This window comes from Neolamprologus multifasciatus, chromosome 4 (assembly GCF_963576455.1).
Source record: "Neolamprologus multifasciatus chromosome 4, fNeoMul1.2, whole genome shotgun sequence".
Classification (NCBI taxonomy): domain Eukaryota; kingdom Metazoa; phylum Chordata; class Actinopteri; order Cichliformes; family Cichlidae; genus Neolamprologus; species Neolamprologus multifasciatus.
Window position 1 is genome coordinate 21,287,789 of NC_140442.1, and position 18,989 is coordinate 21,306,777.

At 40.7% G+C, this 18,989-nt stretch overlaps 2 protein-coding genes across 5 annotated transcripts in view; both read left to right on the top strand.

The window, feature by feature from the left end:
- Positions 1–13,299, top strand: part of clec16a (C-type lectin domain containing 16A) — a 55,297-nt gene extending 41,998 nt beyond the window's left edge. For 2 of the 4 annotated variants that reach the window (XM_085158141.1, XM_085158142.1), the window contains exons 20-23: positions 3,020–3,224; positions 4,791–4,961; positions 7,781–7,918; positions 10,817–13,299. In XM_085158141.1, coding sequence (XP_085014267.1) covers positions 3,020–3,224; positions 4,791–4,961; positions 7,781–7,918; positions 10,817–11,406 — 1,104 coding nt within the window. In that variant the 3' untranslated portion in view covers positions 11,407–13,299. The remainder of the gene's footprint in view (positions 1–3,019; positions 3,225–4,790; positions 4,962–7,780; positions 7,919–10,816) is intronic. The other 2 variants (XM_085158143.1, XM_085158144.1) reach the window with 2 other exon arrangements.
- Positions 1–18,989, top strand: part of ciita (class II, major histocompatibility complex, transactivator) — a 154,189-nt gene that overhangs the window by 66,824 nt on the left and 68,376 nt on the right. The window lies entirely within an intron of this gene.

An 18,989-nucleotide genomic window follows, 5' to 3' on the forward strand; every position in this document is an offset into this window, starting at 1 on the left:
CATCCCCTGTTCAGCTCTGATGATTCAGTAAGGACGTCTCCTGGCTTCATCTTCATGTTTCCCTCTCTCCAGATGTCCAAACCAAGATCATTACCAGCAGCTTTTACAGCTGTGGCTCCAGCAAACATCAGTTGATACTAGAAAGTAATATTAAATACTAGAGATGGACCGATCCGATATTACGTATCGGTATCGGTCCGATACTGACCCAAATTACTGGATCGGATATCGGCGAGAAATAAAAAATGTAATCCGATCCATTAAATATCAAAAAAGCACCTCACAAAACTTGCTACGCGGCGTAACTCGGCTCATAACCGTAGCACGTAGCAGCAGTGTGCATCACGTGATAGAGCGGCTGTGTGTATTTGTAGCCTTGCTAGCAAACCAGCATTTCATCTATGAGGAAGTTTTCCCAGAGAGAAGTAAAGCAAGTGTGTAAGTTCATCTCTGAATGTCTGTAAAGCGTTCCCACGTTAAGCTTAACAACCATACCTGGAGCGACTGCCTCTCTCTCTCTCTCTCTCCTGCTGCTTCAATCGTGAAACAGCTTAATGATCAGCTGATCGGCTTTTCTGTCGCGAGTCCGTCTCTCTTCTTAGTTTTTGGCCCACTTCTCACCAGAAAGAGGAAACCAGCGGCTGAACAACAGCAGCACGTTTAAGCTTGATAAGCTGTTGTTAGAATTTATTTGATATTACTTTCTAGACCAGGATCTTTTTCTATGCAGCTGACGGCTGGTAATTGTGCAGGGGCGGATCTAGCAAAGTTTAGCCAGGGGGGCCGATAGGGCATGAACAGGGAAAAGGGGGCACAAAGACATACTTTTCTTTCTTATTCTCATTTAAAATGTCTAGTTTTTAATAAATAATTATCTGACTCTTACACCCAAAGTTTTAATCTTGTGTAAAATATATAGAAGTCCATTACTGTATATAGTAACTGTTAAGTCTAATATACCCTAGTAAGCTATAGTACTTTTTCCTTTGGGAAGATGCCATCTGTGCAGTCTGCAATTCTGTTGAAGAAAGATGTTGAATCTATTTAATTATTCTTGAAAAATAATTTATTTTTGTGCATTTTCCCCCTGCATCAAATTAAATTTGATTACATCGATTAAGCATCATGAGGTGGAGGGTGGTTCCCTATTATTTTTTTTTTGCTGGGAGTTTGCAACCCTATTAGTTAGGTTGCTTAAAATTTCTTCTAAGTACTCTTTAAAATACCAGAATAGGGAGGATGGAGCAGGTTTAACTTTATTAGATTGATCAGTGTTGCTGAACTATGACATATTTTGGACGCAGTGTATTTTTTACATACAGGTATAACAGAATAGCTTTAGTGTTGTTATTTATTTAAACTTGAGTATAAACTTATACAAAATGCAGCAAGATATTAAAAAAAAACGTTTTGTTGATTAAAAAACACACTATATCGGATTCATATCGGTATCGGCAGATATCCAAATTTATGATATCGGTATCGGTATCGGACATAAAAAAGTGGTATCGTGCCATCTCTATTAAATACATTCTAACAACAGCTGATCACGCTTAAACGCGCTGCTTTTGTTTATCCGCTGGTCTCCTCTTTCTAGCGCAAAGTGGGCAAAGTGGACGGGACTTGCGGCAGAAAAGCCGATCAGCTGATCATTGATCAGTTTCATGTTTGAAGTAATAACAGGAGAGGGAGGGGGAGAGAATGAGAGAAGTAGATGCAACTGCGCAGCAAAGACAGAATAACTCCAGCTTTGTGTCTGTTTTTTAATTCTAGTTGAAGTACAGGACAAATCGCTTCCTTTTCACCTCAATATGGAACTCCGACGGCCAGTCCAGCCGTGGCTCAATATATCAGTTGTTAAGCTTAACGTGGAAATACTATGCAAACATTCACGGATGAACTTACACACTTGCTTTGCTTCTCTGGGACAGTTTTCGCCGAGATGAAATGCCGCGGTTAGGAAGCATGTAGCGAGGCTCCAAATGCTCCAACAGACCGCCGACAGGTCTCGCAGACAACAACCGCTCTATCATGTGACACATACTTCTGTGATGCGCCGAGCTGGGTTACGCCAAGTAGCGCGTTTTGTGAGGTGATTTTGTGATACTTCGGATTGGATTACATTTTTCATTTCTCTCCAATATCCGATCCAGTAATTTAGTCGGTCCATCTCTACTATACTTACTTACTATACAAATAGATGTCCTAGCAATAACCAAGGTAACTTAATTGTTACATTTTTGGATGACACTGCCAATTGACAATTTTGTCTGCTGGTGTGATGATTTCCATCAACGGGTAGCCACACAGCTGCAGAAATTAAAACACACAGAACCGTAAACTGACACATAATCAGCCCTACTGTCAGACATTCATTCCAACATACACACAAATAGTCATAAACTATGTCCCAAAAATGAAAAAATTAAAGGAATGCTAAACTATAAAAATGTCATTTAAAACAACAGGGTTTTTGGCATTCACATCGATTACTACTTTATCTCTGGTAAGGCATGGCATACCAGTATGGCATGGCACTGTTTCTGTCCAGGGAAAATCAAAGCTGGCGCATCTGGTGCGTTCTGCCATGAAGGTGATTGGAGGACTGAAGACACCCCCCCCCCCCCCCCCCCCCCCGTCCATTTATGAGCTGTCTGTAATCAGAGAGGCACAGAGGATTTTATCAGGCCCGTTGAATATTCCCAACCTGTGTATGAGCTGTTGCCTTCTGGCAGAAGATCCCTAAAAAGCGTGCTGAATCGCTTCAAAAATGCATTTGCCCAAGATATGTTGAACTTTTAAATAAGAGTTTAAAACATATCTGCAGGATGGGTTTCGTGGCGTGTTTGTTGTTACTATGTTGAGTGGTTTGACATTACAGATGGATTTATTTCTGTTTCAGTGTTTATTGACTCTTTGTGAAGTCAGCTTTTGTTGTCCCTCTGGGGACACTAAAATGCAGATCTATTTCACGCAATTTGATCCATCTTATCTTGCATTTTTTGTCCTCTTTCAACAGGACATGCAGGTGTCCGGCGTTGAGGACGACAGCAGAGCGTTAAACATCGTCATTCATAAGCCCAGCTCCAACCCCCACGCCAAGCCCCTGCCCATTCTGCAGGCCAACTTCATCTTTGCAGACCACATTCGCTGCATCATCGCCAAACAGAGGCTAGCCAAAGGCCGTATCCAGGCCCGGCGGATGAAGATGCAAAGGATTGCCGGTTAGAAAACACACAGAGAAAAACCACCTTTTAAGTCTTTTGTTTTTATCCAAAATGACCCTTTTCTCGTTAAGCTAGTGGCTTGTTTTCGCTGAGACTGAAAGTCTTCCAGAAACTGCTGTGAAACTGTTCAGTACAGCAGCTTTTACAAGAAAACACACAAGAAAAGGCCAACAGAAACTTAAAAAACAGAAGTAACCTACAGTGAGAATTTAACAGTGAAAAATTAAATCAGTAATCCAGAACTGAAGCAAGCATTAGGAAGGCTTCACAGCCTCAACAAAATGCTAAAATTCAATTTAAGCAAAATTGAAATTGAGACATTTAGTTAGTTTAAGCAAAATTGAAATTGAGACATTTAGTTAGTTAGTTAGTTATTAAAAGACATTTCAATTTACTAAATTTTGTGTTTGGGAAACTTTAGTCCAAGAGAAGTGAAAGTTCATCTCTTTGTTAACTGACGTAGTGTAGGTCACTTCCCTGAATTAGCTTCTGGCTTTCTTCTAAGTTCTAAAAGTGATTTCTTCCCCTTTTTTAAAAAGTTGTCAGTCGTATGTCTGTTTTCTTTTTGTGGCGTTCTGATGATCTCAAAGTCATTTCTTACATTGCTATAATAAGCCTGCTGTTATGCCAGGATATGTTTGACCATCTTCTGGCTAAAGTGGTGGGTGTTTCCTTTAACACAAAAATTACTAAAAAGTCCTTTGGCAAATATGGATGGATTTACCCGTCAGCCCCTTGTACTCCCCCCCCCCCCCCCCCCCCCTCGAAGTCCAGATTCTTTAGAATTACACAAAACTCATAACAATATAAAATCTTGCTAATGCAGCAAAGTTGAGGATGATGTGATCCTCACCAAAATAGCCAGTGTGGTCACGACTACAGTGTCTGATTGACTCATTGCCGATATGATTGTGCATACAAAAACATTTCTTGCTTAAATAAAATTTACTGTACTGTACAGAAAGCCGTCACTCATGACTTTGTTTTGCTTCCATGGAGCCAGACTTTCGCTTTTAATTTTGCTGAAGTCTTGAGCAACAGTTCTCCAGGCTTGCTGAATGTATTTTTTTTTTTATCCAAACCCTTGGAGTATGGTGTGTAATGTGCCCTTTAAAAAGCCTCATCAGAAATGATGTCAGTGGAAAGATAGTTCCCAAGAAGCCATTCTTAAGGAAGGGAAACTGGGAGAAAAGGCTGAGTTGTGCCTAATTACACAAGAATTGGACTGAAAGTCAGTGGCAACAGGTCTGATGGAGTGATGAATCCAAATTTGAACAATTGTACCACCATGCAATACCATCTGAAAAGCTTCTGCCTGGCATCAGCTGCATTTTTTCCTTGTATCCTTTATACTATTTCCATGTATGTTTGCATGTTATGACGTCTTTGCACTGGCTTTACAAATTATAAAAAGGAGTGGTTCAAGATTCTTGTGCAATTCTGTCATTGTATTAAAGACAACTGGGTATTTTGTGTCCTGGAGTTTGCACTAGATCCTTAACTGTAACATGAACCTGTCCCACGGGTCAGTGCTACACTTTCACTTTTTCTTTCTCTCTTTAGCTTTGTTGGACCTGCCTGTGCAGCCCAGTGCAACAGAGGTGTTGGGTTTCGCTCAGACTGCAAACACTTCAGCCAGCGGCCTGCCTTTCCGGTTCTACGAGCAGTCTAGGCGGGCACCAAATGATCCCACGGCAAATAGATCAGTTTTTGCCTCTGTCGATAAAGTACCAGGTGACACACAGATGCACATACTGTCTCAGCTTTTATCTCAGACCAGCTGTTTATAGCATCTGACTCAGTGGTACTATGGTTTTGTTATTGCTTTTATTTCTTTAGTGTTGGGGTTGAACATTAGATAAGTGTTTCACTAAAAACATAGATTAGATGCTTTGAATAGAAAAGGGATTCTTCAGAACTGAGCTGAAAAGTCCCTTCATATTACTTGCATTTGTTCATCCTTTACAGGGCGCTCATCGAAATACAAATGAAAGTCAATTAAGTTAATATACACTGTTTACATGTTAAATGTACAAGAAAACACATAGAAATGTTTATTTTAACTTCCTTAACTGACATGTCTGCTTGTCACAAATATATCACACACATCAAAGTACAGTCCTGCCCAGTGACTTAACTTCTTCATGGTTCTTAGTGAGGCTGTAATGTGACACAACTGAAGGTTCAAGAGAAATCAAACCCAGCTGAGATATTTATACTCGTATTCAAAGCGTTAAGATCGCTCCAACTCTAAAACTGAGTATGTGTGTACTCTCAAATACAGGATGTTCTATTCTGTAGCATAGAAGTTGTTCCCTTGGGTATTGTTGGGATTTCTGCTATAATAAACCTGAATTGAATTGCAGTTCCCTTATTCCATAAAGAAGCCGAGCAGACGGCTTTAAAGAAAAAGAGTGTCCGTTTTGAAGTCTATACTGAGCTCACTTTGAACAAAACATTAACAGTGAAGTGTAGATCTACTGAAAAATACTGAGATCTAAATTGTAAATATAGAACACAAAGTCAGTCTTAACTAAATAAATCATACATATTGAATTACTAAATCAATTTTAGCAGACAAGATACAAGTGCAGGCAATGTAAGTGCAATAAAAGGTGTTATAAGCTCATAAAACTAAACATAATGACACCGTTCACTATTCGTGGCTTGAAAATGTCTAAATATATTGAATTTCTCATTGTGTAATAGTACACAATCCTGTGGCAACATCCAGTTTACTGGGATTTACTTATTGAGCGCTACATTATGATGTGTGATATCTTTTTTTTTTTAATACCCAAAGTATGGCTTACTACATGCATCTGGTGTACATCTAAAAATAGACTTTCCAGTTTTAGTTGAACGTGTCAAACGATCAAATGTGGCGCCACCGTTTTCATTCCAAAATTTCACTCATTTCAAGAAATCCTACACAAATAACACATATCTGAACATTTAGGGCAACTATTCAACCACATAATGTGTGAGTTTCATCAACCCACCACTGTTAGTTTCAGTATTATGACCACAGATGAAAGAGTGGGCAGGGGCGAAAAACCGAATTTCCCAAATTCCAAAAGAACTGTGAAGTCGAAATGCTGTGGGTTACTGCTGATTGGTTAGAAACAATGATGTCACTATCTGTTACATAGCCTGATCTATGCTGATTGGCTTAGAGAAATCCATGTGGTTCTAAAACCTAACAGTGATGTGGCAAGGCCTATTTTGAGATCTTGTGAAGTTCCCTGCATATGGTTCCTCACTCGATAAAGCAGTGAATACTGTTCGTACTGTTGTGCCTTACTGCGGTCGCTCTGTCTGTTCCTGTAATATAATCCCTGTGAGTAAATCCCACTGAGTACACTAATATAATCCCTTTTCAATGGATTTCCGTGAGTTATATCACTGTACTCACTGTATCTTCAGCTCCTGAATACGACTCTTTTGTCCTCCTTAGCAGGAGAATCTCCTCTGGAGTTACAAGACACCCAATTAATAGTTTCATTTTTCCAGAGGGCAACACGTGGGGTAGATTAAGAAGCCTGTTCTTAAACCTTGACACGGTATCATTACCTCAGCTGAAACAGTTTAGAGCTTGAATTAATACGACTGTATGCCCTTACCATGTCAGTCCAGTGTGTGTAGTGTGTAAGCAGGTATAAAGGGCTAGTGGTACCAAATCTGTATCTGCCAAATATTAAATATGCTCACAACTGCTACTTCTGTTGCTGTGTTGTGGTCGTGAATAATGTCCTGAAAGTGTCGCAGTGAAATCATAGTTTCATCGTTTTTTGCAGTAAAATAGTGTAACGAATAGCACTGAACATCCTGAGGTACGACCGCAGGTCTGACTGACCATCAGATTTTACTCAGTTCACCCTCATATCCAAATGGAGTGTTGTGCAAGATAATGAAGCTTCCCTCCACAGTAACTTTGAGGTCACTGTGACCTTCACTTTATTATTTATTTGTTCACTAAATTCTAATTAGTTCATCCTTGCAAGTAAAAGTTGGTGTCACACTTGAAGAAATTCTCTTCAGATGTTCAAGAGATTCCACATTTAAAAGGAGACAGACAGACATCCAAAAATATATCGGCTTTGGCCACAGGTGTCCCAGTGGGTACGTAAAAGTTATCATGACATCAGTAAATGCTTGTGATACGCTGACCCTTATGCTAATATTTAACAGCCACGGGCTTCTAAGAAACTGAGCGAGGAATATGTAGGTTAAGCAAAATAACATCTGGATGAGCTGGATTCATTGTGGAAATACGTAGCATGCAGATGAAGTTAAAATCAAGCATTTTTTCTAAATCAAGAACAGACACTGTTTCTTGGGAAATGTTTGCAAGCTGTGGGATCTGCCCAAGCGTAGAGGTTTCTAAATTCTACCCAAGCTATTTTTACGAGCCACGTTAATTAGTTTATTTTGTAGAATATTGGACTAAAAACGCCTCTTTTTATGTGTGTTTGTAGCAGAGAACACTTAAGAGACAGTTTGAGTTGCTCATGGCAAGGGTAAACAGAGTCTGTCTGTTGGACTCATTCCAGGGTTTGCAGTGGCTCATTGCGTGCCCCAGCACACTCCCTCACCCCTCTCCTCACCCTCACCTCCCTCCAGTGGAAGCGGGAGCACGGGGCGATGCGACTCTGTTACTGCAAGCACGACATCAGCTCAGAGTCCTGCAGGTAACGCTCACACGGACGCACACAAACCACCACAGCTCCTGCAGGCGTAAGCATAAAGACAAACTTATATTACACATGCTCTGAATTTAAATAAAACGTTTACGTGACAAAGGAACTCAGTCCTTTGCAAATTATTGTAGCACGCCAGTGTGCCGAGCAACTATATTTGTTACAATGCATGCACACACACCTCCTTGACATATGGAGAGTTTTTGGTGTAACTATAATACAACTACATACACAAACCTCCAAAACCACAGTAGCTGGCAGTGGTGTTTCACTGTGTCGTATAGATGCCTATGTGTGGTCGACGTGACAATGTAAATAATCATATTGGCTCCCTCCCACGTCAGTTAAATAGTTACAACACAGCACTGTTCCCTTGCAGATTCAGTAGATTCCTGCTACATGAAGCAGCTGTTGTTGTGGATTGGTGCTGAATAAATAAAATTGACTAACAGCCATTTTCTTGCTCATGAGTCCACTTTTATGTCTTTCCAAGCAATAGTCAAGCTTGCAAAGCAACGTTGGCATGACGTACTGTGCGTCAGAAAAGAGGTGCTCCAGCATGGCCATCTTCTGAATGTGCAGGGAGACAGTCTTTGAATGGTGAATAAGATAAAAGAGAAAACAGTGAGGCTTATCAGCTGTTTAAGGGACTTTACACAGAAGATTATAAAAAGCTATAATCTGCGTGTGCACCCTCTACACAAACATGTCTGATGATATATTGATCATTTTTGGGGTTTAGTAGTTACACAGTAACACTGTCATATGTAAGGGCCCATGATTGAACCACCAACCACACGATAAACTGGGACTCATTGTAGGGCTGGGCGATATGACCCAAAATTCATATCTCGATATTTTTTTAGCTGGGTGGCGATATACGATATATATCTCGATATTTTTTTAAAGCCATAAGTTAAGAACAAAAAGAGAGTTCTTAGTCACACTGTATCCCAGATGTCACACAGGCATTTTTATTTACATACAGCATAGATTTACATGAAGAAATTACTCAAAAATAAATTATGAGCATTTATTAAATAATAATGCTCCATAAATAAAAGAAAACAATGTTGTTTTTGTGCATAACAAAAAGCTCATAATTGTGCAGTCAAAATGTAAACTAACAGACGATGAGCATAATAACAAAGACAGATTTCACAGCTGCTCTGTTCCCAACTTCTACTGCGTGACTGACAGCATTGAGTTTGAAATCCTCTTTGTAACCGTGTCTCTTAACAGGTGCCATTTATGGTCCTTATACACACACAGGTAATATTACGTTGAAGCACGGTACGTATCACTCCGCGAGGCTCCAGACTACGGTAGCCGTTATGCTCCGACAATCTATCACGCACTGCAGCGCCACAGCTTACCAAAGTCGTACTAAAACATTTTTTGACAGATTGCTGAGCGCCGTGTACCACCTAAAATCGGTTCGCGGTCAGTAAGCACAACCAGAATTCATACATAAGGCGCGCTGTCAACTTTTGAGAAAATGAAAGGATTTTAGGCCGTGCAGCCCCTGTGGGCTGCATGTCGTTAGCATGGTTAGCTCGTTAGCATGGTTAGCGCGGTTAGCTCACTAACACGTTAACGCTGTCCAGCCCCACAACTCGCTAACGGAGATTTGCCGTGTCCATCTTGTCGCTGCCTGCAGGTGAAGCTATGGGGGAGGAGGGGGAGTTCTGTTCAGTGAAGGAGAGGCGAGGCCAGTACTGTTGCTTAAAGACAAAAGTGGACGAAAGAGAGGCAAACTTGTGGCTCCACGAGTATAATTATAACGTAACATAGACTATATCGATATAAAGGATATTGTCACATCTTATATCTCGTATGAAAATATATCGATATTTTTTAAAAACTCGATATATCGCCCAGCCCTAACTCATTGAATTAAATACCAAAGCAGGTAAAGGCTGCTCTGATCGGATTCACTGATGGGATTGATAACAGTAGAACAGCGATGCTTGTGATGCAGGAGTTGAATAGATGAAACTGTTTTGTTTTCTTAAAGACAAATGTGGGTGGAGATGGAGCAGGCTAAACCAAATGTTTCCAAATCATACAAACTTACTCGTCTAGTTTATTTTATTGCTCTAAAACAGCTTTTCTGTTGTTGTTTACTCTTGTGAAACATACCTCACACTCTTACGATGTAAGTATGCCTACATCGTAGTTTATAGTATACAGTCAGGGCTGGGTTTTTGTTAGTATTGCTCCTGTTGCTACAGCTACTAAAATCAGATTGTACAGTGGTTCCATGATGGAGGATATTTAGGCTCTAAGAGGCTTAGAAAATAGTCTTAACCTTGTCAGCGGGGACTGGCAGATTCTTTACGGTGTAAACAGAGCGCTTTGTGTGCCTCAACTTCCAGTTGATGCAAATCCTCAGTGGTCTCAGGTTCCTATTGGCTGTGTATATTTAAAATTCTAAAGGTTTCAGAAACCTTTAGAATTGGAAAATACTGAATTTTGCCAAAATGGAATATGGTACAGTTGTACACATTTAACCAACAAGTGAAAGATCCCTGGTTTGATCCCAGGAGGAAACACAGATTAATTTGGGGTTTTATCAGGAAGGGCACTAGTGTGAAAATCTGCCAAATCTAACGTGCAGAGTTAGCGGTGGTTTTGACACCCTGTGAATAAGGGAGCACTGAAAGGTTTTTGTCTGTTATGCAAAGACTTCCAATATGAACTTTCTTTAAATTGACCTTGATACGCTCACCCAGTGCATCTGTATTTCTATCTGTTTCCTTTAATTAGAAGCTGCTTTTTTCCCCTGTGTGGACTGTGCTACAAGCTACATCATACCCCAGTGCTAATCCGTAGAAATGTCTGCCTCTGAGTTTAGCTCCCTCACTGTCTTCTCTATTACTCTCCTAGATGACGGTATACTTTTGGAGCACACTCCACCCTCGTCCTCAGGCGGAGAAAGTGAAGGAGGAGGTGGAGAAGTAACATTAGTCTCCTCTGCTCCCTCAACCCCAGCTCCAGCTCCAGCCCTGGCCCCGAGCCTCACCCCAGCCTCCCAGCCCACTATCTCACTCCTTACCGACAACAGCGCAGACACCCTGAGCGTCGAGTCGCTCACCCTGCTGCCGCCTGCCGACCCACCTCACCTGCACTTGTGCACCGGCCACGTCACAGCGGCTCAGTCCCTACAGAGACCAGATGCCTCTATCGCAGAGGAGGAGGAGGAGGGGGACGACGAGTTGGTTAGGAAAGACGAGGAGGACGGCTCGCCGATAGATGAGACTGAAACAGATGCAACGGTAAAAGAGGAAACCACTGAGACGACTGAGACGGTCACACCCACAGATGAGGTTCCAGAGAGAACAGATGAAATACAAGGTGAAGGCACACCTAAAGAGCTCAATGGGGACCTCGAGCAAGAAAGAGAAGGCGTGACAGCTGCAGAATCTGATAATGCAGAGTTAGACACTGAAACACCAGACTCACCTGAGCTGGATTAAGGAACATGCAGTACTCGTGCAGTCACCAGTGTGATAGATAATATAGCAAGCTCATGATGGAAACTGTAGGTTAGAAAGTGATGTGAATAGTCCAAGAGGCTTTCGGAAGCATCTCAACATTTTGTATTTGCACATGAAGAAAGACTCAAAACAGACACTGGTCAACGAGGGCTCAAAGCACATTTGGCTTTCTGTGCTTTCTAAACTCGTGTTTTTCTCTTCTTTTTCTTCTTTATTTCGGCACATGTGTGTCGAGGCGCGCAACCAGCAACGTTTTTTACTCATTCTGATTGTGTATGAGCTCAAACACATACCACACGCTACTGCTGTGAGCTGCACTTTTCGAAGACCTATTTTTGTGTCATATTTTCACATACCGGGTCACCACATGCATTTCGGTGGTGTTCACGACTATGCTAAACACAGAACACCACTGCAAGTCAGATGGGTTAGCAGTTTCTGTCACCCTGCAACTGCTGCTGGGTTGGGTGGGGTGTGTTTGTAGGTTTTACATATTTTTCCATTTAGTGAGCAGCGCATTTAAAAATTTATCAAGTCATCTCTAGCATAAGCTAGGCGGGAGCAGGTCTCAAATTGTAAATGTTCACCATCTCATCTAATTCATAAAGCTGAATAACCAATCGGTGCCATGACTAACCAAAAGAATTAATGGGAAATCTGATCGGGATCGCTCAAGGGCTGTAAAATAACTGGAATAGTACAGCTCAAGTCTGTTCATTCAGTTATTCATTCACTCTGAGAGTCTGTAGGGACACAGGTTGATAACTGAGAAGCTATTTATTGTTTATTTTAGAAAAGTAAAAGTTGGTTTGTTGAATTAAACTCACAGGTTAATGTTAGTGATGTTGGATGTTCAAGTCTGCACAAAACAACACTTGGGTTGAATGTATCTGCTGGTTTCCTCCTGACACGCTAACGTGAGCTCATTCTCCATGGATCTGGCTTTGACTAGATGAATGCTTTCACACCTTAATTCGAAAAAGAGGGTTATTTTTAAAAAGAGCTTACTGCCTCCAAAAATTTCTAAAACACAGTGTTTGGATTTTTTCGTTATTCTTGTGGCATTACAGATAAAAAATTTTCAGGAACAAGTCACAGCTCTCACATGAGTGTCACAGGGGGAAACCCTCACATGCTCCTCTTCTTTTTCCTTTTTCTTTTAATCAGATGAATGAAGCTTTACTACTGCAATAATCTTAAGAGCTAACCAACGAGGGGAGAAATGAATGTAATGGTTAACCTGTCTCTCCAAACAGCAGTGTTTGATCAATTTGAATGAAACTGGTGTGTTTTAACTTGAATTTGTGACTTGATTTGTAAATTATAGGATTAAAGCACACTCTTCAGTCCATCTATTCCCATAATTTCCTGCCATTCACCTCCTCCTCGCTCACACACCATCTTTTTCTGTGCCATCCTCACGCAGCTGAAGTCTTAATGCTCGGAACATTCTTATTTTTTTAACTGTACAGTCCTCAACAAGTTTCTAAAATGAGAACTTCGGAGCAATACGGTCTCTTATTATTTCCATCTTGCTACTGTAAATAGCAGCCGAATGATAGTGAAGTTCACGGACATGCTGAAGAGGCTTGGCACAGTTTGGAGAGTTGATAAGAGGCTTTGTAGGGAGCATATTTTCATGTTCCCTGCAGCCACTACCAATCTCAACCAGAACATGCAGTCACAAGCTTCCATAAGTCTCTGATTGTAGAGTGTGTGTGTGTGTGTGTGTGTGTGTGTCTGTGTGTGTGTGAGAGAGACAAGTTTGTTTGCTCTGTAAATGCTATGAGCTTTTAAACCTGTAATTATTGTTAATGAACTGAAACAGATGACTAAATAAAGAAATGCAATAAATTATTCTACTTAACTACAGTGACACTGCAGTGTGAAACTTATTATTATCTCTGCCAAGGAGATTATGTAGCTGACTGACTCACGAGTCAGGGAAAAGGTGGCGGATGGGCAAGCCACAGGCTGTATATAAAAGATGTGCATTATCCAATGGTTTGTAAAGCCAGAGGTTATGAGAAGCTGGATTTATACTTATCACCTAAAGCTAGCTAGCTTTTTAGGTCAACGGATACTGCAAATTAGGTTTAAATGGTGTAAAACAGTACAGAGTACAACCTTTTACAATTAAACACACAGTTGTTGGGATTTTTCCTGCGCACTCAAGCAGGAGGCCCTGGTTATACTTGAGAAATCTTATCTTATCAGGCCAGGGAGTGCCGGAGAAAGAGGTGTTTTATGGAGGAGGATATCTGGAATAATCTGCTTAGCCTTCTGCCACTGCATCCCAATTTCACATCAGCAGAATATGATGATGCTTTAAAAGGAATGAGCACCACAAAGAAAGGTCACCTTCAGGTTGCTAGTCACACAGGCCTAGAGACCTGTCGGCGACAATCCAGCAACCTCCAGTCGCAAGGTAGAAATGTGCATTTCCCACCCAGATGTAAGATGCTGGCAGTCACTCAAAATTGATTACTAAAGCCCCATTCACACAGGCCTACAGACTGGTCAGTCACCCCATGGTAACCAGCAGTTGCTAGGGAAAAGTGTGTATTCCACAACTAGTTGGTAAGTGGTTGCTGGTAGTTGCTAGAATAAAACTGGTTGCATAGAGGCACACACTGTTACAGCAAACATCTGCCTGGGGTTGGTTTGGTCAGTAGCTCCATTTGCCAGTAGCGTGCATGGAAGATGGAAGAGTTGTCTACAAACTACAAGCAGTGAAAATATGAAAAACATAAATGGAGAACTTTCACCTTCAAAGTAGAAGTTGTGCTGAGGTATAACTTTTCCTTTGAAGGTACTTTGAAGATAAACCGTCTTTCCAAACCCACGCTTTTAAGTCTCATTAACGCTTAAAGTAATGCATCATAATTAGCACAGTACAGGCAGGTGCTGACTTCCGACGTTTTAAAGGATTTTTGTGCCACAATATACAGCAGAAAAAAAGTCTTCTCTATTAACCTGGTACAAACGCCGGTAATGGCGAAACTGCTAGCTCTACTTATCACTTGGAAAACTGCACATTCCAGGAAGTGCATGCACACTGCTAAGAAATGGTTCAGCACATGACTGCTCGCCCACACCAGATCTTTTTTATACTGTAATTTACAGTATTGTGCAAATGGCACCTCATTTCTTTAAATTTCACATCCCAGGCGCCAGACTTGTTTTGTTTTTGTGTGTGTGTGTGTGTGTGTGTGTTTTTTTTAAGTGGTCTTGAGCAATACTTCCCTTGTGTCATCCTTTTTCAAGTTTCACTACTGGTCTGAAAGTAAATAGGTAAGTTTTTACAGACAAATCAGCGCCTTCCGTACAAGCTACTGGTGACCACAGTAGTAGTTTGGACAGCACCAGCTTTGGGACAATTATCACCTGGCGACAACCCGGAACTTCCAACAACCTTTCACCAACCTTTCACCAACCACTTGCAAGTTACAAATTTTTCCCTACCAACTGGTGGTTGGCAGGGAGTTACTCAGTGTTGTAACAGGCTTAACTGTATAATTTTAAGCAATATTAAAATTTAAACAGGCGAGTTTTAAAAGTAAAGGTAGTCACTTTAATAAAAAATCCTCTGCCGACTGATTGGCTGTTTAAGCTGAGCGTTTTAGCATTAGCTTCACTTTTTATATAACTTGTTCTTGCTACAAATGTTGAACTGATTAAATTGTGTTTTCTGTGCCATAAGCAATGTAGCACATGAGGTATCTTTGAAATCAATTAATTAGGGCAAGTTCACAGATCCCTTCGTTGGATTTCATGAAAACATGTCTCTAAAATGCGCACAGATTATCCTCAGACTTGCTAGCTCTGCAATAGACTGCCAACATGTCCACTTGGTAGACATGACTCTGATAAGTGGAATAAAGTTGACACATTGATGGATATTTACAAACTATAAAAAGGCTAGCACTTACACTTCTGTGTTGAGTGGTATGAGAGTTCAAGACAAATACATTTTATATCACCAGGCAGTCCATGACCTTGTATTCAAACCCCCATACAACAAACTTTATATGGTGTGTGGATCAGTCTGTTTTCAGCTTTGACAGATGATCCCTAGACCAAGTCACATTATCATATGGATTTTGGCTTTTAAAAAGTACTTTTCCACTGCACTTAATCGAAACATTGTTTTGAGAAAGCTAAAAAAAAAACCTGTCCCTTTTGATCACTTTGGGTATCCACTTTAAAAAAAAATGCATTTAGCCCAGTCCACTAATGACAATAGTGGACTACTGGCCTTGGTCGAGGTCTGTGCTCTCCGAGTGCCCTTCAGGTTTTACTTGCAGACAGAAAGTGAGAGAGGATGGTGCTCATTTCTTTTGCTTGTGGTTTTCTTTCCCCTCTTCACAGAATCACAGCTCAATACTCTAGCACAGCAGAGGAGGTTCTCCTCTGTGTTTCTGAGAGTGTGGGAAGATTTCCACTGATGTTTGGGTTGCATTTCCTTTCTGCCGCCGACTGAGTTTGGTGTCAAGTAACACACACACACACACAAGGAATTCGCAGAATATTTTTAAGGCTGATTTGTCATTTGATTCAATTTTAGTTCAGATGTATTTGGTTTTGAAACATGGTGATTTCTGAGAAATCAGGCCCTCAAAATCTGGTCCTAAAATCTGGGGAGTCATCAGGAGAGAGGTGAAACAACCACCTCGATGTCACTATGAAACTTCGACGGAGATGTCTGTTATTTCTCTAAAAAGAAACATTTTTCGCTCCGCAGTTCTAGCAGATATAATGAGGATGTTTCCAAGTATGAGGCTTTTTGACTTGAATGTGCATGTGAGAGGTAATCTGCTGGAGCTTATGACGTTACGCTTCGCACCCTTATGTTATGGTCCTGTGGCTGCTGCAGGAACCCTCAGTCATTGTGTGGTCTGTACGTGTCAACTTTTTTTTTGTTTATCGCGGTTCCTCTCTTCAGGGAAGTCTGGTGATGTGTGCGTAAAAGTGAAGAGGTTCCTGGTACTGCAGCAACACTCTGTGTGTGTGTTTTCTCTGTACTAACCGCAGTGACTGCGATAATTGGAGATTAGTCTGTGCGCTCATATGTGTTTCATATGTATGAAACAATGATTCTCTTTAAAAATGCATCGTACTTCACATGTGTCACTTTTATGATGATGCTGTTGATCAAAGACAACTGGTGCACTTACGCTCTGGTTTTGTTCGTGGTGCACGGTGCAGCTAAACTGAGGTTATCTTTGAGCGTTTGGCAGCTTTAGTAGAAATGGATTAAGTATAACGTGTAGAAGTTATAATATTTTAAGGAGACTTGTGTGCCACAATGTGCAGCAGACAAAAGTAATTTTTCTTAACTTGGCCCAAAGGCTAGAAACGGGAAACGGCTAGCTCTTAGTATCACCAGGCAAACAGCACAAATTCCAGGAAGTGACTGCACTCCGCTAAGAAATGGTTCAGTGCCTGACTCCCCCCACCCGCACCATGCCTTTTTTACACTGTGGTATTTAGTACTGTGCAAAAGTCTTGAGTCACCCCTCATTTCTCTATATTTTGCTTCCAAGGAAACAAGATTTCATGTGATTTGTTTTCTTTTGTTTTATCTGATCAGCAATAACTTATCACAGCAGTAGTTCTTTAGACTTTCTGAAGGTCTTTCAAAGTTTTTTCTTTGGACATTGGCTGCTTTTTCACTCATTTTCAGTGCAGCTCTTATACCTGATCGTTTTTAGAGGAAAGTCCCAACAATTTCCATGTTTTTAGTTTAATCTGTAAAAAATGCCAAAGGTGACACAGTTTGATAGACATAAAATAAGAACTTTTCACCAACAATGTGATTCCCAAAGAGTTATTAGGTGAAAACTTGGCCTATCTCAACATGGTGTGCAGTGTGTCCTTAAAATATTTGAGGAAATTGGACAAGTGAAGGACAAAAAAGCATCAAGCCTATCTAGAGAAGAGGAACAGTATCCGAAAGTCATGTCATGACAAATCCAATGACAAATTTTTGGTTTAAATCATCACTAATATCAGTTCAAGAGAGAGGGACAACAGTGAGTGTCTACAGCCATCCATAAACGCAAGGGAAGCTCCGTCAAGGTTTAGGCGTACATTTCAGACACTCATGTTGGGGATATTGTCAAAGCTGATCAATGCTTTACTTTTCATCTTGATTATTTTCCCAAACACACTGTCCATAGAATAAATATGGATAGAAAAACACACAGTGGAACACTATCAGTCATGGACCTCAACATCATTGGAGCAGTGTGGGATCATCTTGATAGAGAACAGAACAAAAGGAAGCCAACATCCAAGAAAGAGCTTTGAATGGCCTTCAAGAAGCCTGGAGAACTATTCCTGAAGACTACTTAAAGAAAAGACAAAAAAGCTGCCTAAGACAGATCAGACTATGTTGAAGAATAAAGGCAGTCATACTAACTCTGTCTTTGCCTTATATGTTTTGCACATGTTTTAATTAATCAAATAGAGAAACGAGTGGTGGCTCAAGACTTTCACACAACACTGTAACATATTAGGAGACCTAGAAGGCAGATTTTGTTACCTTATGACGAGGCTAAGTTAGTTAAGGTGTTGTTCTGGCCAAAGTACCCTATGACCTTTTCTGGTAAACACACTCATGCTAACTACAGGCTGTAGTTGAATGACAGTCAGGTATTTCTGATATGATAAATCATGGAATGAAGTCAAAGTGTGCCTCTTTGACACTTTTCAAGACACGCACAAATTCATTTCAAAACCAAGTGTGTGTGGGTGTGTGTGGGTATGTGTGGGTGTCGGGGGGGGGGGGGAGGTTGGGGGAGGCCAAAGCATAAACATAAATTGTTATTCTGTGACTCAAGGATCTGAAATTGTTCTCGTAACTGCACAATGTCAAGTTCCTTGTAAGTGTCGGTAATTCAAAATTTTCTCAATGAGTACACAAAGCAATGAATGATGCACCATTTAAGTCTCTGTGATGTCTCTGCATAATAATGCAAAGATAACAAGCACCTCATGCGATTTTCTCTTATATAGAAAATTTTTAATTCTGAGCTTTATTTTAGGGGGAAAACCTTAAATATACTCTCTTTTTTTGCCTGTTTCATTTATCTGAGGGCAGGCATGAATAGATGAATAAGAAATTCAGATAATGTCAGGCCTCCTTGGATGAGGGTGTCTAGTGATAATGGCCGAAACACCCGATGAATCCAAGGTCCACTACTGACGATGTGTCCCAAACTGGTAAAGTGTTTGGGCTGCCTTTCCTCATAACAGCCATCCCTCAAAATTTTCTCCATTTAAAGTAATGCAGGGACTGTAATATCTAGTCCTTTTTACTGAATTGGTCACAAAGTGAAGGGGTCGATGGTTTTCTATCTTTTGCTGGCACATTCTTATGTCCTTCTGTGTTATACTGCATAATCCTACTACTAGTTACGAGGCTCTATGGGGTATCCTTACTATCATTAGTTAATACTTGCAACCACCCACAATGTAGGTCATAGGTTAAGTATTTAGTAAAATATGCTTACTGAAGGATAATTAAGCATAAAACTGTCTGTTTGTTCAATACATAT